The sequence below is a fragment of the Haematobia irritans genome, chromosome 2 (assembly GCF_050003625.1).
Source record: "Haematobia irritans isolate KBUSLIRL chromosome 2, ASM5000362v1, whole genome shotgun sequence".
NCBI lineage: Eukaryota > Metazoa > Arthropoda > Insecta > Diptera > Muscidae > Haematobia > Haematobia irritans.
Genome location: NC_134398.1, coordinates 7,878,975 through 7,904,995, shown reverse-complemented (window position 1 = coordinate 7,904,995; position 26,021 = coordinate 7,878,975). Strand labels below are relative to the sequence as shown.

Here is a 26,021-nt window from a genome sequence, read left to right as displayed (position 1 = left end):
ACATTTGCATTAGAAATCAACATTTTGAGAACATTTGCATTAGAAGTCAACATTTTGAGAAAATTTTTTAAAGAAATAAAGTTTTGAGAAAAATTTCTATAGAAATAATATTTTGAAAAAATTTTCTATAAAAAGAAACTTTGACAAAATTTTCATTAGAAATAAAATTAAAAAAAAAATGTTCTATAGGAATAAAAATTTGACAAATATTTTCTATAGAAATAACATTTTGACAACATTTTCTATAGAAATAAAATGTTGACAACGTTTTCTATACAAATAAAATGTTGACAAAATTTTCTATAGAAATAAAATTTTTACAAAATTTTCTATAGAAATAAAATTTGACAAAATTTTCTCTAAAAATAAAATTTTTAAAAAATTTTCTACAGAAATAAAATGTTGACAAAATTTTCTATAGAAATACAATTTTGAGAACATTTGCATTAGAAATCAACATTTTGAGAAAATTTTTTAAAGAAATAAAGTTTAGAGAAATTTTTCTATAGAAATAAAATTTTGACAAAATTTTCTATAGAAATAAAATTTTGACAAAACTTTCTATAGAAATAAAATTTTCTATAGAAATAAAATTTGACAAAATTTTCTCTAAAAATAAAATTTTTAAAAAAAATTCTACAGAAATAAAATTTTGGCAAAATTTTCTATAGAAATACAATTTGGAGAATATTTGCATTAGAAATCAACATTTTGAGAAAATTTTTTAAAGAAATAAAGTTTTGAGAAAAATTTGTATAGAAATAATATTTTGAAAAAGTTTTCTATAAAAAGAAACTTTGACAAAATTTTCATTAGAAATAAAATTTAAAAAAAAGGTTCTATAGGAATAAAAATTTGACAAATACTTTCTATAGAAATAACATTTTCTATAGAAATAAAATGTTGACAACATTTTCTATACAAATAAAATTTTGACAAAATTTTCTATAGAAATAAAATTTTGACAAAACTTTCTATAGAAATAAAATTTTGACAAAATTTTCTATAGAAATAAAATTTTGACAAAACTTTCTATAGAAATAAAATTTTGACAAAATTTTGTATAGAAATAAAATGTTGACAACATTTTCTATAGAAATAAAATATTGAGAAAATTTCCTATAGAAATAAAATTTTGAGAAAATTTTCTATAGACAAAATTTTCTATAGAAATAAAATTTTGACAAAATTTTCTGTATAAAAAAGTTTTGAAAAAATTTTCTAGAGAAATAAAATTTTGAAAAAATTTTCTATAGAAATAAAATTTTTGGGAAATTTTCTGTAGAAATAAAATTTTGAGAAAATTTTCTATAGAAATAAAATTTTGGGGAAATTTTCTATAGAAATAAAATTTTGAGAAATTTTTCTATAGAAATAAGATATTGAGGAAATTTTATTTCTAAAGAGATAAAATTTCATTAGAAATACTCTAGCGATGTAATCGCGAGAGTATAGCAGAATATTTCCCAGCTGTTCATACATTCCTCTTATTTATGATCAGAATTTTCCAGATCATACCCAGATTCCATTGCCTCTTGCAGCAACAATTAAAACAAATTGAGAAAAAATGTAACTAGAGTCATGTAGACATCTTGTCAATAATAAAAAATGAAGAAAACCAAAACACGAAACACAAACAAACCGTAAAGATCTTTAACTATTCTTTCAAATAAATCACCAAAATAAAACAGCATAAGAATGCCCCAAAAGAATTGATTCACTCAGACAAAGAACGAAAGAAGACAGCCTCTAGGTAAAGAAGACAATCAGATTCTAAACACTGAACAATGAATAACCTTGACTGACTATTGGTCAAAAGTTGAACTCGAAAAAATGGAAAAACAAGTGAGAAGAAAAAATGAAAAAAACATCTGTTGTTGAAATAAAATCAAACATCACACTACAACTCTGGGGAAAAACTTTGATATGAAGCCGTGTGGATGTTTCACAGAGTAATCAATAAATCTTAGGAAGTAGTTTACAACCAGCAGCTATGTGCAATCGTCCTCAGGCCATGCAAAATAGCCATTGAGCTTCTGCAATACGATTTGGCCTAATGGTAAGCAAGAAAAAAAAACTGCACACAACAAACGCTTAACAGGAAATATAGCCTCAAATGGAAGATGTAAGGAGAAAAAAAAACGAAACAAAAATGTGGTTGACTGGACATCACCATGACCACCACTTTACTCCCCATATGTTAGGATGCAAATCCATTCATTCGTATTCCGCACTCCGCATTCCACTTCATACCCCAAACAGACAATTCAGTGGCCATTATCGCCTGATGCTTCATCTGCTGTTGAACTCTACAACTTCAGGCAGACAATTGCATAATGCTCACATTTTTCCATGGTAGATGATGGCTACACTTTGGTCTGGCTGGCTCGGATGATTGCTTTGAACATCGAAGCTCATCTAACATCATTAAAAACTACAAAAAAAAAAAAAAAAAAAACAAAAAAAAGTCGCACCAATTGCTGTTGACTACTTGGAGTAACCTAAAACAGATGGTGGTAATCTGAAATCTTTAAGGTGCACCTCGGAACTTCAATGAATACAACTAGCCTGCCTGTCAGCCAGTTAGCTAGAGTACCAGAGGCTAGATCAGTTCTTTGGCTGGTGGTACGAAACCATGATGGTGATGATGGTGCCAATAGCATTTTTTTTAGAGGTGGTTGCTTTAAACGAATTTATAACAAGTGTCTTGGTCACCATTTACGTAAATCCATTCAGTTTTTTGTGCATCTCTTCTGTCCGTCCATCCGTGGATTCGTTTGTCTATTGCATTTATTTTGTCTAACCAATCCAATCGAAAGAGGGTCACTTTAATGAAATCTTAAAATTGCGTAAATTTTTCTATGAAGCAATCACCATCACCAAGGAGACCATTGCCCACTAAAACCCAAAATTCAGTTCAATCGTTTAATCAAAATTAATTAAAAACTCATTAAATCAATGGAGTTGTGGTCTGATATGCTTCCATTGCTAAGACTTTGGCTTGCATTGCATTCACAGCAGACGGTTTCTTGGCTTAGATGCTACTGAGATGGCTTAGATGATGAATTGTTTGGGATTAGAAAGTTGGCACGCTTTTCATTGCTGGTATTTGTAGCTACCTCCTTTGGTATGGGCTTTCTGTAAGTGTATACTTCTTTTGTGGTAGCTTTGTGGTTATTTTGTATACCGGGCGATTATGGTTAGTGAGTCTTGCATAGACCTCAAATTAAAATTGAATTTGTTTCAATTCGATTGTATTGACCATTCATTCATTCAGAATTATGTAATCCACCAAGCACCTGTAGACAAAAGACTCTGGGTGCACTCCCTAATTGTTAGTGGTTCCATAAGGAAACGCAATATTGAATGAATGGCTTAGTAAGATCTTAGGCTTCGATTGCACAGAGTGGCGTTTTTTTAGAGTGATAATATTAATTCATTAATAATTCCTAGGGTTTTGTAATAGAAGGGGATCCATAGATTGCTTTAACCCTTTTCATTTACAAAACGTGATTTTGTTCTGGTAGATCATTACAAAACAATTGATGTTTATTCCAAGCATGAAGTTTGATTAGGTATGACCTCAAAGGGTTTTTATAATTAAATAGCCGCCAACAATGAATGGTGGACTATAACCAATTGTAGGAGTTCCATTGCATGGAAAAGAAATCAAGAAAACTAGAGTGAGGGAAATACAGAAACCGCTGAGAATCTCCCGAAGAGTTATACAAAACGTGTCACAAGGGTGGCAGGAAAAGTGGCACACTTGTTCTTGAACGTAAGGTTTGGTTGATCTATGCAGTCAACTGACCACGGGTATACAGTGAAACCTCTGAAAGGTGGACATCTACGGTCGCGTAAATTATGTCCACCTTTGAGAGGTGTCCAGGTATGAGATGTGTTAATATCGTAAACATCCCCATACAATTGTCCATGTTTGGGATGTGTCAGGTTTTCAGAGGTTTAACTGTTCGCTATTACAAAATAAAATACAGAAAACACATTGAAATATTTGCATACTTTTAGGGGGTATGTCATTTATTACAGGTAAAAATATAATTTTAGTATACCCTAATGATATCTCAACCATTAGCACAAACTGTTACACATTTTCCAATAAAAAAAAACAAGTAACCATATTCCCTACTATATTTTTCGTTAAAATTAAAAAAAAAATACAAAACAAAAATGGTTCCAAGTACTTTATTATCATAAAACATGAATATGCAACGTATATAACTTAGAATATAAATTTGTATTACCACCACGGTTGCCACAGTTGGTAGAATTCTACCCAAATTAGTAACCTTTTTTGTTAAATCTCTATAAAAATAAAATTTTGGAAAAAGTTTCTTTAAACAAATTTTTGTGAGAAATTTTTCTATAGAAATTAAATTTTGACAATAAATTTTAAAGAAATAAAATTTTGAGAAAAAATTCCACAGAAATAAAATTTTGAGAAAATTTTTTATAGAAATAATATTTTGAAAAAAATTACTATAGAAATACAATTTTGACAAAATGTTCTATAGAAATAAACTGTTGACAAAATTTTCTACGGGAATAAAGTTTACCACACATTATTAAAGATCAAGCCTTGCCGGCTTCTAATTTCCTCCTCTAGATCCACCAAAATGTAAAAATTATTACAAATTGTGTTGAGTGAAAATGTCCTACATTGCGGCCCTACGTCCCTACAAGCCGCTAAATATTAGAAAACCCCTACATATAGTGAATTTCCATCTTCTAGCAACACTGGCTGTGTTGCTATTGCACCTACGTAGTTAGTATGCCACTAATATTGAGCCCATTATTAAAAAAGAGAAAATCGTTAAATTAGTGTGGGTAATAAATACAAATTTGTAAAAATCGAGTAATATTCTTATGTAAGAGCTACAAGTACGTATAATTACGATCAGCTAGTACATCAAATTTTGAAATTTGAGTAACATTGGTTAATAAATAAGAGTACTATGGCCAAATTTGCGAGCGATGCATATATATGGAAGCTATATCTAAATCTGAACAAATTTGCATTATATTTGCGGGTTTGATTAATACCACAAAAGGTTACCTTGTGCAAGATTTGAGTAAGATCAGTTAAGAAATGAGGCCTGTATGGTCAAACATAAGGTTATTAGGGGCGAATTTTTCACAATCGGGTGATACATATATGTGAGCTATATCTACATCTGAACCGATTTCGATGAAATTTTGCACATATAGTTAGTACTATAGAGGACTACATTTAGCCAAATTTGGGACTGGATCTAGCCAACTTTTAGTAAGATCGGTTAATAAATAAGGGTTCTATGGCCAAATTTGGGAAAATCGGGCTATACATATATATGGGAGCTATATCTAAATCTGAACCGATTTCGATGATTTTTTGCACATATAGTTAGTGCTATAGAAGACTACATTTAGCCAAATTTGGGTAAGATCAGTTGATAAATAAGAGTTTTATGGCCAAATTTAGAAAAATCGGGCGGTACATATATATGGGAGCCGATTTCGATGATTTTTTGCACATATAGTAAATGCTATAGAAGATTATATTTAGCCAAGTTTGAGTAAGATCGGTTGATAAATAAAGGTTTTGGGAAAATCGGACGATACATATATATGAGAGCTATATCTAAATCTGAACCGATTTGGATGAAATTTTGCAGACTTGTAGGGCGATGGAAAAGATTACCTCTTGCCAAATTTGGTGACGATCCGTTTGAAAAAACGCGCAACGTGACCCCATTTGTCGAAATCGGGCGATACATATATATGGGAGCTATATCTAAATTTGATCCGATTTCTTCCAAATTCAATAGCGTTCGTCCTTGTGCCCAAAAAACTCCCTGTATCAAATTTCATCAAAAGCGGTTAATAATTGCGACCGGAATCCTGTGAACAACAAATACATGGACAGACGGACGGACGGACGGACGGACACCAAGCGCTAGATCGACTCAGGAGGTGATTCTGAGTCGATCGGTATATATTTTATGGGGTCTAAAATCAATATTTCTGGTAGGCACATTTTTTGGCCGATCAAACTTATTATACCCTGACCACTATGTGGTTTAGGGTATAAATACCATGAAACCTCTGAAAGGTGAACACCCACGGTCGCCTAAATTTTGTCCTCCTTTGAGAGGTGACCAGGTAATTTTAATGTGTCAATATAGTAAACGTTCCCAGACAATTGTCCATATTTGGTAGGTGTCCGGTGGTCATAGTGTCCAAATTTGAGAGGTTTAACTGTACATTCTTATACATTAGGTTTAGGAGCTGATATCGGGGGTATTTCTGTTTTCCTATTCAGAAAAATTATACATACTTTTAGATCACTGTCGTGAGTAGAGCAAACATATTTAAGTGTGGCACTAAAATTGGTTAAATTTCCAACAAGGATATAACATACATCATATTTTTAATGTGCCCATGAATATTGGGTTTGGTTTTTTTTTTTGTAACTAACGGAACCCTGGTGTATACCAGTTTCCCTATTTATAAAGGAAAAGTCCTTTGAAATAATTGCATATTTTTAGGAGGTACGCAATTTGATACTGGGCAAATGCATAATTTTATTGCATACTCATGAAATCATGGCGACTGTTACGATACTGTATTTACGGGTGATACAAAAAGAAATGCAAACATTCTATTTTTAATGATTTCTTTCAAATTAGGTTTGAGATGGTTTTTTTAATTAACCGATCCAAGGTATATATCTATTTTCCTATTAAAAAAACTCCTTTGAAATATTTGCATAGTTTTAGGAGCAACCATGGTGCAATGATTAGCATGTCCACCTTGTATACAAAGAGTAATGGGTTCAATCGCCATTTCGACCCAACAAGGTTTTTGGCGATCGATTATACCCCTTCAGTAATGCTGGTCGGCTACAAAACTGTGGTCCTTTGTCATTGTGCTTAACATAGAATCGGGCAGCACTCAGTGATAATAGAAAAGTTCACAGCGTTTGATATCCCAATAGTCTAAGTAAGCCTAAAATAACGGGCTGCTACTATACCCAACTTAACGTATTGTCAGGCGAAAATGGAAGTAGTAGCACGGTTGCCACTCAAGCCGAAAATAATCTAAAAAAATTTGGAGAAAATTTTACCAAAAATTACCAAAACAAAAAAATCTTATTTTGCAAAACTTTATTTTTATAGAATATTTTGTCAAAATTTTATTTCCATAGAACATTTTGTTACAATTTTATTTCTATAAAAATTTAATTTTTGTTTTTATTTCTATAAAAAATATTGTCAAAATTTTATTTCCATAGCAAATTTTTTCAAATAATTATTTCCATAGCACATTTTGTAAAAATTTTATTTCTATAGAAAATTTTGTCAAAACTTTAATTCTATAGAAAATTTTTTAAAAATCTTATTTCTATAGAAAATGTTGCCAACATTTTCTTTCTATATAAAATTTTGTTAAATTTTATTTGTTTAGAAAGTTTGTCAAAATTTTATTTCTATAAAAAATTTTGCCAATTTTTTTTTTATAAAGTTTTGTCAACATTTTATTTCTATAGAAAATTTAGTCAAAATTGCATTTCTATAGAAAATTTTGCCCACATTTTTTTTCTATAGAAAATTTTGTTAAAATTTTATTTCCATAGAAACTTTTGTCAAAATTTTATTTCTCTAGAAATGTTTGTTAAAATTTTATTTCTATAGAACATTTAGTCAAAATTTTATTTCTATAGAAAATTTAGTCAAAATTTTATTTCCATAGAAACTTTTGTCAAAATTAATTATCAAAAAAATAATAGAAAAGTTCACACCGTGTGATATCCCAATAGTCTAAGTAAGCCTAAAACAACGGGCTTCTACTATATCCAACTTAACGAATTGTCAGGCGAAAATGGAAGTAGTAGCACGGTTGCCACTCAAGCCGAAAATAATCTACGAAAATTTTACCAAAAATTACCAAAATAAAAAAAAACTTTTCTTGAACAACTTTGTTTCTATAGAAAATTTTGTCAATTTTTTTTTTGTAGAGAATTTTGTTCAAATTTTATTTCTATAAAATTTTTTAAAAATTTTATTTCTATAAAATTTCTCAAAAATTTTATTTCTATAGAAAATTTTCCCAAAAATTTTGTTTCTATAGAAAATTTTGTCAAAACTTTATTTCTATGTTATAGAAAATGTAGTCAAAATTTCATTTCTATAGAAAATTTTGTCAACATTTTTTAATCTTATTTCTATAGAAAATTTTGCCAACATTTTTTTTCTACAGAAAATTTTGCAAAATTTTATTTCTTTAGAAAGTTTGTCAAAATTTTGTTTCCATAGAAAATTTAGTAAAAATTTTATTTACATAGAAACTTTTGTCAAAATTGTATTTGTCTAGAAAATTTTGTCAAAATTTTAATTTCTATAGAACATTTTGTCAACATTTTATTTCTATAGAAAATTTTGTCAAAATTTTATTTCAATAGAAAATTTTGTCAAAATTTTATTTCTATAGAAAATGTTCTATTATTATTTCTATCGAAAATTTTGTTAAAAAAAAATGTAATTCTATAGAAAATTTTGTCAAAATTTTATATTTATAGAAAATTTTGTAAAAATTGTATTTCTAATGAAAATGTTCTCAAAATTTTATTTCTATAGAAAATGTTTCCAAAATTTTATTTCGTTTTGTTTGTTATTGTTGGTTTCTCTTCAATCATTATTGTTGTTTTTGATCTCAGCTTAAAACCATGCATTGACTAAACTACAAGTGTAGCTTGGAAAAAAACCAACATAGGAAAAATGCATTTCCTCTGTTGGTTAAGCTACACTTGTAGTTTAGTCAATGCATGGTTTTAAGCTGAGATCAAAAACAACAATAAAATTTTATTTCTTTAGAAAATGTAATCAAAATTTTATCTTTTTAGAAAATTTAATCAAAATTTCTATAGAAAAATTTGTCATTTTGTTTATTTTTATAGAAAATTTTGTCAAAATTTTATTTCTATGTTATAGAAAATATAGTCAAAATTTCATTTCTATAGAAAATTTTGTCAACATTTTATTTCTATAGAAAATTTAGTCAACATTTTGTCTCCATAGAAACTTTTGTCAAAATTTTATTTCTATAGAAAATTTTGTTAAAATTGCATTTCTATGGAAAATGTTCTATTATTTATTCTATAGAAAATTTTGTCAAAATTTAATTTTTATAGAAAATTTTGTAAAAATTGTATTTCTAATGAAAATGTTGTCAAAATTTTATTTCTATAGAAACTTTTTCCAAAATTTTATTTCTTTAGAAAATCATAATTTTATTTCTATAGAAAAATTTGTCAACATTTTATTTTTATAGAAAATTTTGTCAAAATTTTATTTCTAAAGAAAATTTTCTATTATTATTTCTATAGAAAATGTTGTCAACAATTTATTTCTGTAGAAATTTGTGTCAAAATTTTATTTCTATAGAAAAAGTTGTCAATTTTTTTTCTATAGAAAATTCTGTCAACATTTTATTTCTATAGAAAATTTAGTCAACATTTTATTTTTATAGAAAATTTTGTTAAAATTTTATTTCTATAGAAATTTTTTTACTATTTTTTCTATAGAAAAATTTGTCAACATTTTATTTCTGTAGAAATTTGTGTCAAAATTTTAATACTATAGAAAATTTTGTCAAAAATTGTATTTCTATCGAAAATTTGGTTAGCATTTTATTTCTATAGAAAATTTGGTTAGCATTTTATTTCTAGCATTTGGTTAGCATTTTATTTTTATAGAAAATTTTGTCAAAATTTTATTTCTATAAAAAATTTTGTCAAAATTTTATGTCTATAGAAAATTTTGTCAAAATTTTATTTCATAGAAAATTTTGTCAAAATTTTATTTCCATAAAAAATTTTGACAAAATTTTATTTCTTAGAACTTTTTGTCAAACTTTTACTTCTTTAGAAACTAATGTCAAAATTTTATTTCTATAGAAACTTTTGTCACAATTTTATTTCTATAAAAAATTTTGTCAAAATTTTATTTCTATAAAAAATTTTGTCAAAATTTTATTTCTATAGAAAATTTTGTCAAAATTTTATTTCATAGAAAATTTTGTCAAAATTTTATTTCCATAAAAAATTTTGAAAAATTTTTATTTCTATAGAACATTTTTGTCAAAATTTTATTTCTTAGAACTTTTTGTCAAACTTTTACTTCTTCAGAAACTTATGTCAAAATTTTATTTCTATAGAAACTTTTGTCACAATTTTATTTCTATAAAAAATTTTGTCAAAATTTTATTTCATAGAAAATTTTGTCAAAATTTTATTTCTATAGAAAATTTTGTCAAAATTTTATTTCTATAGAAAATTTTGTCAAAATTTTATTTCTGTAGAAAATTTTGTCAAAATTTTATTTTTATAGAAAATTTTGTCAAAATTTTATTTCTGTAGAAAATTTTGTCAAAATTTTATTTCTATAAAAAATTTTGTCAAAATTTTATTTCTATAGAAAATTTTGTCAAAATTTTATTTCTATAGAAAATTTTGTCAAAATTTTATTTCTGTAGAAAATTTTGTCAAAATTTCATTTTTATAGAAAATTTTGCCAACATTTTATTTCTATAGAAAATTTTGTCAAAATTTTATTTCTATAGAAAATTTTGTCAAAATTTTATTTCTATAGAAAATTTTTTCAAAATTTTATTTCTATAGGAAACTTTGTTAAGATTTTATTTCTATATACTAGATCGATGTCGATAAAAGAAATGTTTTGAATAAATCATGTGAGTGAAAATTTTTGAAAATACTCACACTCACAACTTTACTCATACACTCACCGTAATTAAATATCATCTTCGTATTGATTGTCGCCCAATTTTCATTACTTACCTGCGATCGAAGTGCTCTTCGTCATCAGAATCTTTTCAATCTTTCATCACTTTTCATCTTCTTCGCGCATAAACTCAAACTCTTAATCCAAAAACCTCCACCCAAGTCCCACTTATCAAGCAATTGTTTGCAAATTCTCCAAGTACATCAGGCTCCCAGTATCCATGGCTTTTGAAGACTTTTAATCCATTATGCATGACCTGAATTTATTAACCCACAATGGAAAATGCACAAATGCATCCATGTCAGGCAACATGAAAAGGAAAATATCAACAACAGCAATGGAAACAAGTGCTGAAGACTTCAAGCCAGAAGTCAGCCAAACCACCAACCATCCATGGGGAGAAGAAGAAAAAAAAACTATGTCAATGTACGCGTTATTGTAACTTTGACAATCAAAACAAAACCCCAATGGATTTTCAATAACGCTCCAAAAAAAAACCCAAACCAAAACATCTCTCACACTTGAAGTGTGATATAAAAGGATATTCCAAGATGCCGGTATAGACGGTATATGATGTAGCTCCTCCATACTTAATAATGGCACAGGCTTTTTTGAAACTGGCTTCTGGTACAAAAAAAAAATATTCCAATATACTGGCCATTAAAAACTGGTTCAAATGGCATGCGGAGATTTTACTTTCGTTCAAATACAACAACAAAATAAACGGCTCCATCTCAACAGCTTAGAAATAAATGGACAAAACATGAAACATTCAACAAATGTGGCCCACTTTTCGTTGTTGGCTTTTGATGTCGAACCATGATTTCTAAGTGGTCACATTAGTTTTGGACTTTTTTTGTATGCTGGACATTTTATGAATGACTTCAATTTGAGTGTGTGGCAGCAGTAGCAGCTATGCCATTAGTGAGTGATGAACAAAGAAAACCTGCTGAAATGCATGTCAATCTCTGGGAAATGGTGAGGGGAACAATGATCATTCATTGACGCCACACTGACCACCACCATCATCTACATTTTGATCACCACGTTCAGTTGATGTCATTATATTTTCTTTCGTTTTTGTTTTTTTCTTTTTGCTCTTCCTCTGTCAGTTAGTTGTTGATCGCCCATGATTAGCAAATATTATCATTTGATGGCCTCCATATCTCTAACATCCCCACCACTGTGAATGATGCAACCATCCACTTCAAGTGATTATGTTGGTCATAATGTTGATTGACCAAATCTTCATGGAAGTTGTAGTGAGTGCTTGATCATCGCAATGTGCAAAATTATGCCAACTTATTGCAATGTTATTTTTAGGTTATTCTGTTAACGATAGGGTTAATTACACTGGTTAACATGTTACATTCCGGAGATTGGTCATAATGGGGTGTGGTTTCAAGATATAACTGCCTACATAAAACTAAGTGCCCTAATCCTACTAAGTGCCCTGCCTACATAAAACTAAATGCCCTAATGGGAGATCGAACCAGCTAAGGGTATGTATAGAAGCCTACAACAATATTTACCTTAACCCTTTATGGGTCGGAAAGGGTATAACAGTTTTAGAGTCATGGGACTGACTTTTGGTGGTGTGTTTAAAATATCCGTAGAGGTAAAAGTGTCCCAAAGGCTAATGCTCAAAGGAAATGCCAGTGCTGACTTTAAACCTATCGAAAATTCAGCCAGATGGGAGGGTTATATTTGATTTTGCCGCTTGCTTAAGTTGGAGAGTAAGAAGATTCTAGAGGATGGGAAAAGAAAAATGTCGGTATATAAATAGTGGAGCTAAATCGAAGAGTGCTTGGCTGTTGCCTACAGTGACTCTGCTCATTCCATAGATATCGAAAAACTTGGTTTGACAAGCCTCAACGTGGCCCTAAGCCAGGTCCTAAAGATGATGATCACGGGGTTCACAAGAAATATAGCAATAATCAAAGTGTGAATTATTGGGCCACTTCGATAGTGATTTGAAGATGACCAACACACACGATTGCCACTCGAGCCAAAAATAATCTACCAAAATTTGAAGAAAATTTTCCCCAAAAAAAAAACTACCCAATAAAAAAATCTTAGTTTGCAGATTTTGATAAAATTTTTGTGGTTATTATAAAAAAAATATTTCTTCGAAAGAAATGATTTATTATTTTTTTTTTAGAAGTGTCATTATTATTTTATGATCACGTCTAACATTTATTTGGGTGTATAAATATCCCTTAAATTACAAATTTTTCGAAATTTTAAATATTTTTACTTTAACCAACAAGTTAAAGAAAAACAAATTCTAAAAAATTCCAATTAATTCTAAAAAAAGAGGAGAACTTACCCCTAAAGACGTTGACTATATAGAAAATTTCGTCAAAATTTTTTCAAAATTTCATGTCTATAGAAAATTTTCTTTTTTATAGGAAAATTTAATTTTATACACCCTCAAAAAAAATCGCTTCTTTAACATATGTTCCAAACATATTTTGCAGGAAGCACATATATTATTGGATACTGGCGAAACATTAATATGTTTGTTTTATGTGAACATATTATATGTTTGGAAGCATTTTGAGCCCAAAAATATTATATGCTTGGAAGAATTTTTCCCAAAGACGATTGTGCTCATTGCCTAACATACTTGTAATTTTCGCTTCCACGAAATATTTTAGTTCTTGGCACCTTTTTCTGTAATACAAATAATGTCGAAGAAATTATTCACTTTTATATATTTTTTAAATTTTACCTTTCGCCTGCACGGAGAATCGAACCGAGAACCATACAGTTTGTAAGCCAACCCACTATCCACTGGGCTACGTAGCTGTTATGGTCACCAGCAGATAATTATCGTTATAAGTTACATTTATATAGCATAGTTTGCAGCGCCCACGAGCCTATGCAAACATAACATTGTTTAACAGAAACATACATTTGTTTGCCACGTGGAGCAGTGGTTAGCATGTCTGCCTTGCATGCAAAGGGTCGTGGGTTCAATCCCTGCTCCGACCGAACACTTTTCTTTTTTTTAATTTACACATTTATATTTATACTATATTAAATTTTTATAATGAAACTTCGAAATGTGGGTTATTAAAGATTTATAGTCAGTAACAGTGCTTGATATAAACGAAATTGATAAAATATTATGTTTTTATTGCAAAAATAACAATTTTGTAACAAAAAACTGTTTTTGGTACAAAACTTTAAAATTTGTAAGGAATTCAAAGAAGAACGTGGAGTCGAGTATAAACATACATATATAATTTTATAATATAAACATACATTTATTTAGGCGTGAACAGTTTTTTACTAGCATTTAACACCATCGCTCTAAAATACCTTTTATTTTTCTTTAAAAATTCATAAATAAAAAATTCATAAAAATAAACTTTTTAAATTGTTTTAGCTGCAAAACTCGAACTTAATGCCCGCTTTTATAAAGGGTGATTCTTTTGAGGTTAGGATTTTCATGCATTAGTATTTGACAGATCACGTGGGATTTCAGACATGGTGTCAAAGAGAAAGATGCTCAGTATGCTTTGACATTTCATCATGAATAGACTTACTAACGAGCCACAACGTCGAATTTTCAGTGAATGGGCCCTAGAAAAGTTGGCAGAAAATCCGCTTTTTTATCGACAAATTTTGTTCAGCGATGAGGCTCATTTCTGGTTGAATGGCTACGTAAATAAGCAAAATTGCCGCATTTGGAGTGAAGAGCAACCAGAAGCCGTTCAAGAACTGCCCATGCATCCCGAAAAATGCACTGTTTGGTGTGGTTTGTACGCTGGTGGAATCATTGGACCGTATTTTTTCAAAGATGCTGTTGGACGCAACGTTACGGTGAATGGCGATCGCTATCGTTCGATGCTAACAAACTTTTTGTTGCCAAAAATGGAAGAACTGAACTTGGTTGACATGTGGTTTCAACAAGATGGCGCTACATGCCACACAGCTCGCGATTCTATGGCCATTTTGAGGGAAAACTTCGGAGAACAATTCATCTCAATAAATGGACCGGTAAGTTGGCCACCAAGATCATGCGATTTGACGCCTTTAGACTATTTTTTGTGGGGCTACGTCAAGTCTAAAGTCTACAGAAATAAGCCAGCAACTATTCCAGCTTTGGAAGACAACATTTCCGAAGAAATTCGGGCTATTCCGGCCGAAATGCTCGAAAAAGTTGCCCAAAATTGGACTTTCCGAATGGACCACCTAAGACGCAGCCGCGGTCAACATTTAAATGAAATTATCTTCAAAAAGTAAATGTCATGGACCAATCTAACGTTTCAAATAAAGAACCGATGAGATTTTGCAAATTTTATGCGTTTTTTTTAAAAAAAAAGTTATCAAGCTCTTAACAAATCACCCTTTACCTACACCATGTACCAAATTTCAGCCGGATCGGATGAAATTTGCTTTTCTTAGAGGCTCCGCAAGCCAAATCTGAGCGTCGGTTTATATGGGGGCTATGCGTAAAAGTGGACCAATACCTTCCGACCTACATCAATAACAACTAGTTGTGCCAAGTTTCAAGTCGATAGCTTGTTTCGTTCGGAAGTTAGCGTGATTTAAACAGACGGACGGACTTAGATCGACTCAGAATTTCACCACGACCCAAAATATATATACTTTATCGGGTCTTAGAGCAATATTTCGATGTATTACAAACGGAATGACAAAGTTAATATACCCCCCATCCTATGGTGGAGGATATAAAAAGTTAGTTGAGTGAGTTCGAGAAATTCCTACAGGGTTATAACAGATAAAAAATTAATAAAAATTATGTTATAAATAGAATATTCTGTCAGTCTCGCAAATGATCTAAAAAGTGCCACAAAATTGAAAAAAGTGTGCAATTTAGTGTCAACATAAACAGTATCGTCAGAGAAAAATAATTCAATTTGGGAAGAGTAATTCTCGTATGTACTTTCAATTAGCATATAAGTCCCAAAATTATTCATATCCTACAGCCAGATCTACGCTAAAGGCCATGCGAATTCGAATTAGCCAGCGATGAAACATGTGTATAGTCAGATTTGTATAGATGGGTATCTGGAATTTTCTTTTCAATAACTTCATAGTATCAATTCCCTTAATATTCTTGTCCAATAAGCTCGAATAAATATTGTAAATATGCAGTTTAAATAATTTGAACATTAAACCAGCCTTCAGTGATATCAGGCTAATATAAAACTAGAAAAATGGTTCAAATTTTCTATATCAGTAATGCAATTATGAACGCATTATAATATTGTATTTTTATTATGTTTTACTTTTTATCCTTTGTTAATTACTAAAATTTCAGCCGGATTGCGCTTTCGCAATTCCTGAGTTTCCTTATATTCTTTAAATACAATTAATATATTTGCATACTTTCAGGCGTTTCTAAAGGTGAGCATATTGGTAGTGAAAAAGCCTTCATAATTTTATTACAGCACACAAAAACGCGTCAGTTATAGTCTCAATTTTAAGGGGTGGCAGGGATAAAATTTTATTTAATATTATATATAATATTATGTGTGCGTTGTAAATTGTCGAAAATTAACATATGTCACAATGATGATAAATGTGTGAAATTTAGTTTCAAAATAAAAACGTGTATCGTCGAAGCAAAATGTTTCAAATTTTCTATTTATGTGGTAAGTCAGTAATGCTGCTCCAGACCTATTGTTAGAATTTTTAAATACCATAAATATATTTGCATACTTTCAGGCGGTTTGAAAATTAATGTTCATCGCATACTTTCACGCGGTTCTAAAATTAAGCACATTGGTAGTGGAAAAGTGTTAATAATTTTATTAGAGCACACAAAAACTCTGCCCTCAGAACTGCGACTGGGTGTCTCCTCTGCATTTCCCCTAGGAATAAAAATTATATCTAGAAATAAAGTTTTGACAACATTTATTTATTGAGTCTAGAAAAACGTTTAACTAAAGGGGTTTATGTAGAGATTGCGGAGAATAGTAATATGTATTTAAAAAATACAGTAAATTTTCAGAAAATTTCATATTTATAATAAAATTTCAGCAAACTTTCCTGTTTTTAGAAAATTTCATATTTAAAGTAAATTTTCTGAAAATTTCCTTTAAATATAAATTTTCATTGTATACATTCAAGCGTTTTTAAAAGTAACTTAAGACTGCATAAGTATTGAGCTAAAAGTCGCCTCAAATTAGTTAGTAAAAAGTTAGTTTAATTTTGAGTGAGTTCGAAAAATTCCTACAGGGTTATAACAGACGTTGGGAATGCAATTTTATTAAAAATTATGTTATAAATAAAATATTCTGTCAGTCTCGCAAATGATCTAAAAAGTGCCACAAAATTGAAAAAAGTGTGCAATTTGACAACATTTTCTCTACAAATAAAAAAACAAACACAATTTTCAACATTTTGATAAAATTTAAACTAAAATTTATTTATGAATAAAATGTTGACCAAATGTTCTACACTCTTAGAAAAATATGTTTTTCATATGTTCCGATATAAACAAAATGTGTTTCGGGCACAATTTTAAAACACAATATATTTAAGTGCAAACATGTAATGTTCCTAAACTAACACTAAATGTTTGGGACATCTATGTTAATATGTTAGAATATATTATGTTTGGGACATGAATGTTTCATAAAAATCATATGTGTGAATGCAAACATATATAAATTTACAAATTTCGACTAAACATACATATGTTGTGATATTTTATTCAAAGCGACAGAGAGTATACAGAAAGAAATAGAGATGGAAACCGGGAGAGTTGACGAAAGATATCAACATAACACAGTGAAAGAATCAAAAGAGAACAATTTCTGTGAAACCGCTTGTATGTTGTTTCGGAAAACTGTTTTATGATAAGGCCAAAAATTTGATATGCTTAAGTCTTAATATTATTTAATTTGAATAAAAAGAATAGACATTCGGAACCAAGAGAATAGACATTTGAAAAACAAACAGCATTTGTTTTCACCTTGAGAGCAGCATTTTATGTATGTGTGGACATGTGTTGTTTATCATTTTGGCATTATGGGCACAATTTTTTCCTTGGTTCGTTAAAAGAAATCAGGGGTCTTCATAAAAATAACGAAAGGGCACTATACTCTTTTTAGAGTTGGGACAGTAAAATGAAATAAGGAGGAAATAGTGAAAAATTACACAGTAAAATGTATAAAAACAAAGTTTAGTTCCTCTTTATTAATAAGTAGTCCACGAGGAGTTGACGGACACCTTCAAATAAAGGGTGATTTGTTAAGAGCTTGATAACTTTTTTTTAAAAAAAACGCATAAAATTTGCAAAATCTCATCGGTTCTTTATTTGAAACGTTAGATTGGTCCATGACATTTACTTTTTGAAGATAATTTCATTTAAATGTTGACCGCGGCTGCGTCTTAGGTGGTCCATTCGGAAAGTCCAATTTTGGGCAACTTTATCGAGCATTTCGGCCGGAATAGCCCGAATTTCTTCGGAAATGTTGTCTTCCAAAGCTGGAATAGTTGCTGGCTTATTTCTGTAGACTTTAGACTTGACGTAGCCCCACAAAAAATAGTCTAAAGGCGTCAAATCGCATGATCTTGGTGGCCAACTTACCGGTCCATTTATTGAGATGAATTGTTCTCCGAAGTTTTCCCTCAAAATGGCCATAGAATCGCGAGCTGTGTGGCATGTAGCGCCATCTTGTTGAAACCACATGTCAACCAAGTTCAGTTCTTCCATTTTTGGCAACAAAAAGTTTGTTAGCATCGAACGATAGCGATCGCCATTCACCGTAACGTTGCGTCCAACAGCATCTTTGAAAAAATACGGTCCAATGATTCCACCAGCGTACAAACCACACCAAACAGTGCATTTTTCGGGATGCATGGGCAGTTCTTGAACGGCTTCTGGTTGCTCTTCACTCCAAATGCGGCAATTTTGCTTATTTACGTAGCCATTCAACCAGAAATGAGCCTCATCGCTGAACAAAATTTGTCGATAAAAAAGCGGATTTTCTGCCAACTTTTCTAGGGCCCATTCACTGAAAATTCGACGTTGTAGCAGATCGTTCGGCTTCAGTTCTTGCACGAGCTGTATTTTATACGGTTTTACACCAAGATCTTTGCGTAAAATCTTCCATGTGGTCGAATAACACAAACCCAATTGCTGCGAACGGCGACGAATCGACATTTCACGGTCTTCAGCAACACTCTCAGAAACAGACGCAATATTCTCTTCTGTACGCACTGTACGCATTCGTGTGGTTGGTTTAATGTCCAATAAAGTAAACTGAGTGCGAAACTTGGTCACAATCGCATTAATTGTTTGCTCACTTGGTCGATTATGTAGACCATAAATCGGACGTAAAGCGCGAAACACATTTCGAACCGAACACTGATTTTGGTAATAAAATTCAATGATTTGCAAGCGTTGCTCGTTAGTAAGTCTATTCATTATGAAATGTCAAAGCATACTGAGCATCTTTCTCTTTGACACCATGTCTGAAATCCCACGTGATCTGTCAAATACTAATGCATGAAAATCCTAACCTCAAAAGAATCACCCTTTATATGGTCTCTAACAAACATGCGAAAATTGGTCCATATCGGTTCATAATCATGGTTGCCACTCGAGCCAAAAATAATCTACCAAAATTTTATTTCTATAAAAAATTTTGTCAAAATTTTATTTTTATAGAAAATTTTGTCAACATTTTTGTTCTAGAGAAAATTTTGTCAAAATTTTATTTCTATATAAAATTTTGTCAAATTTTATTTCTATAAAAAATTTTATCAAAATTTTATTTCTATAGAAAATGTTGTCCAAATTTTACTTCTATAGAAAATGTTGTAAAATTTTTATTTCTATAGAAACTTTTGTCAAAATTTTATTTCTATAAAAAATTTTGTCAAACATAATTATATACGTATTTAATCGGCCTTTTTTAGTTTAATATATACCACGTATGGACTACCTTGCAATTTAGAAGACGGTGTTAGGATGTTTTAAGATACCTTGTCATCGGCAAGTGTTACCGCAACCCAAGTAATTCGATTGTGGATGACAGTTTTGAGTAGAAGTTTCTACATAAGCTTCGGCCTGGCCGAACTTACGGCCGTATATAATTGTTACTAACTAATTTGAGGCGACTTTTAGCTCAATATTTATGCAGCCTTGGGTTACTTTTAAAAACGCCTGAATGTATACAATGGAAATTTATATTTAAAGGGACAAACACTCCGTCCATTGACTAGAAGTCGATTAGTCGACAGGGCCCCACTTCAAACGTAAAGATATCATCGATTTTAAAATTTAAATAAATTTCTAATATAATTTCCTAACATTTTTAAAATAAATTTAGTAAATTCCCATGAAATTATATTTCCGATCTCAGCCACAAAACATAATTGTTGCGTAGTGTTATTAAGTGGATCTTATTTCACGTTCCCTTAGGCCAATAAATACTCTACGAATTGACATTGATTAGAGGTAGCATTACGCACACCTACACAGCCTTAGGATATTATGCCATCACTTGAAGTCTTAATAATGTTTACATTTCTTTGTCTGTTTTCCCACTATCATTGCAGCCGCCATTCAACAATCAATTTCGCCGACAATTGAATGTCCAACAACACATCTTAAGTGATGTCCATCAACATCATACTCAACCAAGACAAAATCAAGGTCTATTCCTACAACAATCACCCAGTGTAGAAATTCCCTTGACGCAACAGCAGAGATTACGGTTCCCACCTACTGGGCCGGTAAATGGACAAACTGGTCACTATATTACGGCCAACAATCAAAATCAACAATTCCAACGATCGGCTCAAAATCAAATTCATTCACCGCACCAACAGCAATATCAGCCACAACAGCCACATCAATTCCAACATCCTCAGCAGGCTCAGGCTCAAGCTCCACATCATCAACAACAGGATTTGCATCAACAGAATTTCTTGGCTCTGCGTAATTTTGCCAGTCAATCGTTGGGACCTCAACAGGGTCCACCACAAAGATCGTATAACAACAAACCCTTCCAGAGTCAAGCGGGAACTCTTCAACAACCTCAATATTCCACTTTACCCAATGAAGCCTATCAACAGCAAGCCAATTCCAATTTTGCCATAGGTCCTCAGATTTTACCACAAACTCAACAGAAACTTCCCATTCCGGCTCCGGTGCCGACATTCCAAACCCATGCGGCTCCTCAGCAACCATTCTCCACAGTCCCCCAATTCTTCCAACAGTCGACTTTGCAGACAACCCAGCAAACATTTGCTCCACAGACTCAGCAGAAATTGCCTCAACCCCAACAGAATCAACAATTCGCCTTAACTCCCAATCTAGGATTACCAGTGCCGAATATATTCCCCAATCTAAGGACCACCACATTTGCCCAACAACAACAGCAGCAACAATCTCAGCTCCAACAACAACAACAGCAACAACAACAATTTGGTCCCCAAGTCTTCCCTGATCTACGCCAAGGATCCTCGCCCGATCAAGAATACAAACAAAAGATCATACAGAAGCATGAGCAATTCGTCCAGAAGCAATATGAGAAGTCCCAGAATAAGGTCAAGCAGCAACATGCCGAATTCCTGGCCAAACAGCAGAATATCAAACAGCAAGTCTTACCCACAATCATTGGAGGCCAACAACAGCAGCAGCAAGTCTATCAGACCCACCAATCATCAGTGAACTATGTTCCCAACCGTAGTCGCCCGGTGGGAGAAGCTGAACTACCCTCTTTCGCCTCAGCTGTTCAGAAATACTACCAGGAACATCCTACTACCACAACTACAACAACTACCACTACCACCACAACTGCCACCCCACCAGCTCCTCCAACGAAAACCAATTCCAAGAATGTTTATGGCCAATTGAAAGCTGAATTGGGCAAATATGGCCAAAAGACCTCATCCAAGAAACCGGTAAAGACTTTCGGCCGTGATGAGTTACTGAAACAATTGAAAGCTGCTTTGGCCGAAACTCCCCAAAAGGAATTGGGCAATAAGACCTATGAGGAAATGGATTTGGTTTTGCCCAATGGTGAGCGTGTCCAAGTCATACGTACCACAGATCCCAATTTAGTCAAGGGTCAACAGTCCTATACCCACGATCAATTGCAGAGTTTGTTTGGTGGTGATCAGAATATTGAAATTGGTCCAGGTGGTAAATTAAGCCTAAGGGATGTGGCTCCGGAAACCAAGAAAGATCTGGTATTGCCCGGAGGAGGTAAGGTTCAAATCCTAAGATCCCCCAATCCCGAAGAATCGTTAGATACGCAAAATCTACCAGGTGGCGTAGACCTCTCAAGTTTGGCTTCTCTCTATGGAGGAAGTGTAGAGGGAGTATCCAGTGGTGTCAATAGCATAGCCAGTACCGCCGTTATACAATCAGACTCTGATGAACCCCCATCCCTGGAGGAGTTGGCCAAGCGTGGTCTTATTCCCGATGGTTACGAAATTGAAGGTTTAAGTTCCTCGAAACCCAAGAGTCAACCTAAACCAGCTCCCACTTTGCCACCCAAGAAAAAGGCCACCTATGTCTATTTGGAAGAACAGGCTGATGGCAGTTTCAAGATTCAAGGTGTGAAAGCCAATGGAGAGAAGGAAACCAAGCAGACTGGAGCAGAAGTTGAGAGTATTTTGGAGCGTATACGTAATGGAGAGATTAAATTGCCCCCCTCGGTGACTCGCCTCACTTTGCCCAATGATGAAATTGTGGAAATTGAATCTGGTAACATTGTGAAGACCACAAAGAGGCCAGTGACAAGTACCACGACCACAACAACCACCACCACAACCACGACCACCACGCCAAGACCTGCAGCAGCAGCTGCCACCAGGGCTACAACCTATAGGCATCATTATAACTCAAGGACCACAGCAGCCTATCATCAATCGACCACTACCCAGACGCCATATATTCAAAGATCTTCGAGTACCAGACACTATGATCATTATAGGCCCACTGCATCATCACGCTATACATCAGTTCCCACAGGTTCGGAATATGGAGTCTCTTCCACTTATGAGCCAATTACAGAGCAATATCAAGAAAGCGTAGCCAATATTGAACAGCAACAGCAACAACAACAGTCTAGCCAATATAGCGATACCTTGGTGGAAGAAACTGAGAATAAAGAGAAAGCTTCGGAGGTATCAAGCCAGCCCGCTGTCTCTTTGGCCTTAAGCAGTGCAGCTCCTGTGGCCTCGGAAACCAGTGCAAGTGATGACCTTATACAAATTTTGAAATCCAATGGTCTCTTCGCCATGGCCAAATATTTGAAACAATCTGGTTTGGATACCATTTTAAATGAAACTGGACCCTATACCGTCTTTGTGCCTACGGATAAAGCTTTCAAAAATCTCTTGGTTCAACTGGGAGGACCCGAAAGGGCTGAAGAGAAATTCAAAGCCAATCCCAGACTATTGAGTGGAGTAAGTATGAATGGAGGAAACATAAACTAAAAATTAAGCTTTTTCCTTTCCTCATTCCCTAAAGCTTTTATTGCATCATGTAATCCCTGGAGCTTTTGATATTGCCACTTTACAAGATGAGATGACCGGAGTGTCTTTGGCTGGAACCCAATTGCGAGTCAATCAATACAATATGCATGATCAGGAATGGAATGATGTAACTGTAAGTTTTTCGAAGATATTTAAAAGAGAGAAAGAGAGCTTAAAGCTTTTTCTTTACAGTTAACCACCATTAATGGAGCCATGGTTGTATTGAACAAAAAGGATATCAAAATACCCCAAGGTATAGCCCATGCTGTGGATCGTGTTATGTTCCCTCTGCCTGTGGGAGACCTGCTTCAAACTTTGCAATCGGATAGAGAGAATCGTTTCTCCACCTTCCTGAAGATTTTATATACCTCTGGGCTTTCAGAGAAATTACAAAGTAAAGGTATTAGACATTAAACTAAGGGTGGTATAATGGATTTTTGATTGATTTTTTTTCTGTTTCATTTTCAGGCATAAAAACCTATACCGTCTTTGCCCCGGTGGACAAGAGTTTCAGTGACCTTGAATCGGATACTTTGGAAAAGCTTACCACCGATAAAGAAGCTGCCGAAGAATTTGCCATGAAACATATAGTCTCTGGTACTCTATTCTCAGCTGGCATGAGATTCTATCAGGTCAAGGATTCCCTACTCACCGGCAAGACAGTGATATTGCAAAAGACATCGGCGGGTAAAATCAAAGTAAATGATGCCCAAATGATCACCTCGAATATTCCAGCTACAAATGGTGTTATCCATGCTTTGGATGGAGCGCTGGCGTGAGCTTAAAGCTTTTTTTTTTTGGTCTTAGAAAAAAGTTTTATAAATATACTCTAAGTTCTATTCAATAAGCTGTTTTATAGAAAAAAAAATATACAACGAAACGAAAATTTACAAAAAAAAAAATCAAACAAATCGACACTAACAATTAACAATAAAAAAAATCTTGCCAGTTACTTACAAAAAAGAATGGGACAAGGTGCTCTTCCAATGGAAAATAGAAAGAAAGCTTTAGAGCTTTTAATTGAGAACAAACAACAAAATCATTAGGTGCTTCCATAAAACATCACAATTTATATTAAATGAATTGCTTTTGTTATTTTTTCTCTTTTTTATTTCATCGATAGGCAAAAGCTTTGAAAGTCATGTATAAAAAAGAAAGTATTGTTGAATGTAAAGCTTTTGCAAATTATTACCCCCACAACATTTAGAACTGTAATATTTTCTATTATTAGTTTAATATTATTTATTTTTTGGAAATAAAATTTTCCCCTTCTTTTTTTACTACGAAATTCGTCCAACAAAATTTTATTAGAAAATATTTTTTATATTTTTTTTATAAAAAAAAAATACACCCATTGTTTATTATAAGTTATTATTTTGTAAGATTTTTTTATATAATTCGAAAATTGTAAATTTTTATAACAAAACCCAATAAATATAAAAACTGTATAAATAAATAAATAATAGTATGACACATTACTTAAAAAAGGCCGGGGGAAAAAAACTTGGGTCCGATTTCAAATCGGATGAGAATTACTGTACCTAGAACCTTAAGATAGCATTGAACAGAATGACAAAATTAATATGATAACAGGTTGGCTGATAAGTCCCCGGTTTCACAAAGAAAAACGCATTTTTTTCAAGAGCGATTCAACGATTATAACGACCTTCCAATTTGTTGATACCATTTTCGTAGTACTCCTTCGGTTTTGCCTCAAAATATGCCTCAGTTTCGGCGATCACCTCTTCATTGCAGCCAAATTTTTTCCCTGCGAGCATCCTTTTGAGGTCTGAGAACAAGAAAAAGTCGCTGGGGGACAGATCTGTAGAATACGGTGGGTGGGGAAGCAATTCGAAGCCCAATTCATGAATTTTTGCCATCGTTCTCAATGACTTGTGGCACGGTGCGTTGTCTTGGTCGAACAATACTTGTTTCTTCTTCATATGGGGCCGTTTTGCCGCGATTTCGACCTTCAAACGCTCCAATAACGCCATATAATAGTCACTGTTGATGGTTTTTCCCTTCTCAAGATAATCGATAAAAATTATTCCATGCGCATCCCAAAAAACAGAGGCCATTACTTTGCCAGCGGACTTTTGAGTCTTTCCACGCATCGGAGATGGTTCACCGGTCGCTGTCCACTCAGTCGACTGTCGATTGGACTCAGGAGTGTAGTGATGGAGCCATGTTTTATCCATTGTCACATATCGACGGAAAAACTCGGGTGTATTACGAGTTAACAGCTGCAAACACCGCTCAGAATCATCAACACGTTGTTGTTTTTGGTCAAATGTGAGCTCGCGCGGCACCCATTTTGTACAGAGCTTCCGCATATCCAAATATTGATGAATGATATGACCAACACGTTCCTTTGATATCTTTAAGGCCTCAGCTATCTCGATCAACTTCATTTCACGGTCATTCAAAATCATTTTATGGATTTTTTTGATGTTTTCGTCGGTAACTACCTCTTTCGGGCGTCCACTGCGTTCAACGTCCTCCGTGCTCACTTCACCACGTTTGAATTTTGCATACCAATCAATTATTGTTGATTTCCCTGGGGCAGAGTCCGGAAACTCATTATCAAGCCAACTTTTTGCTTCCACCGTATTTTTTCCCTTCAAAAAACACGATATTCCTTTTTTCCATTTTTTTCACAATAACAAAAGTTGCTTCACAAAAGACGCTCTATCTCACAAACTAATTGACTTACAGACGTCAAATTTTGCCACGAATCATTTGAAG

General features: G+C 32.6%; 1 protein-coding gene across 1 annotated transcript in view; it reads left to right on the top strand.

The window, feature by feature from the left end:
- The window catches only part of LOC142223368 (uncharacterized), a 102,390-nt gene extending 77,651 nt beyond the window's left edge, over positions 1 to 24,739 (top strand). Inside the window, exons 2-5 of the mRNA XM_075293256.1 lie at positions 20,346 to 23,207; positions 23,272 to 23,409; positions 23,469 to 23,676; positions 23,745 to 24,739. Of these exons, the coding sequence (XP_075149371.1) occupies positions 20,346 to 23,207; positions 23,272 to 23,409; positions 23,469 to 23,676; positions 23,745 to 24,055 (3,519 nt within the window). The 3' untranslated portion in view covers positions 24,056 to 24,739. The remainder of the gene's footprint in view (positions 1 to 20,345; positions 23,208 to 23,271; positions 23,410 to 23,468; positions 23,677 to 23,744) is intronic.
- Positions 24,740 to 26,021: the final 1,282 nt, after the last annotated feature.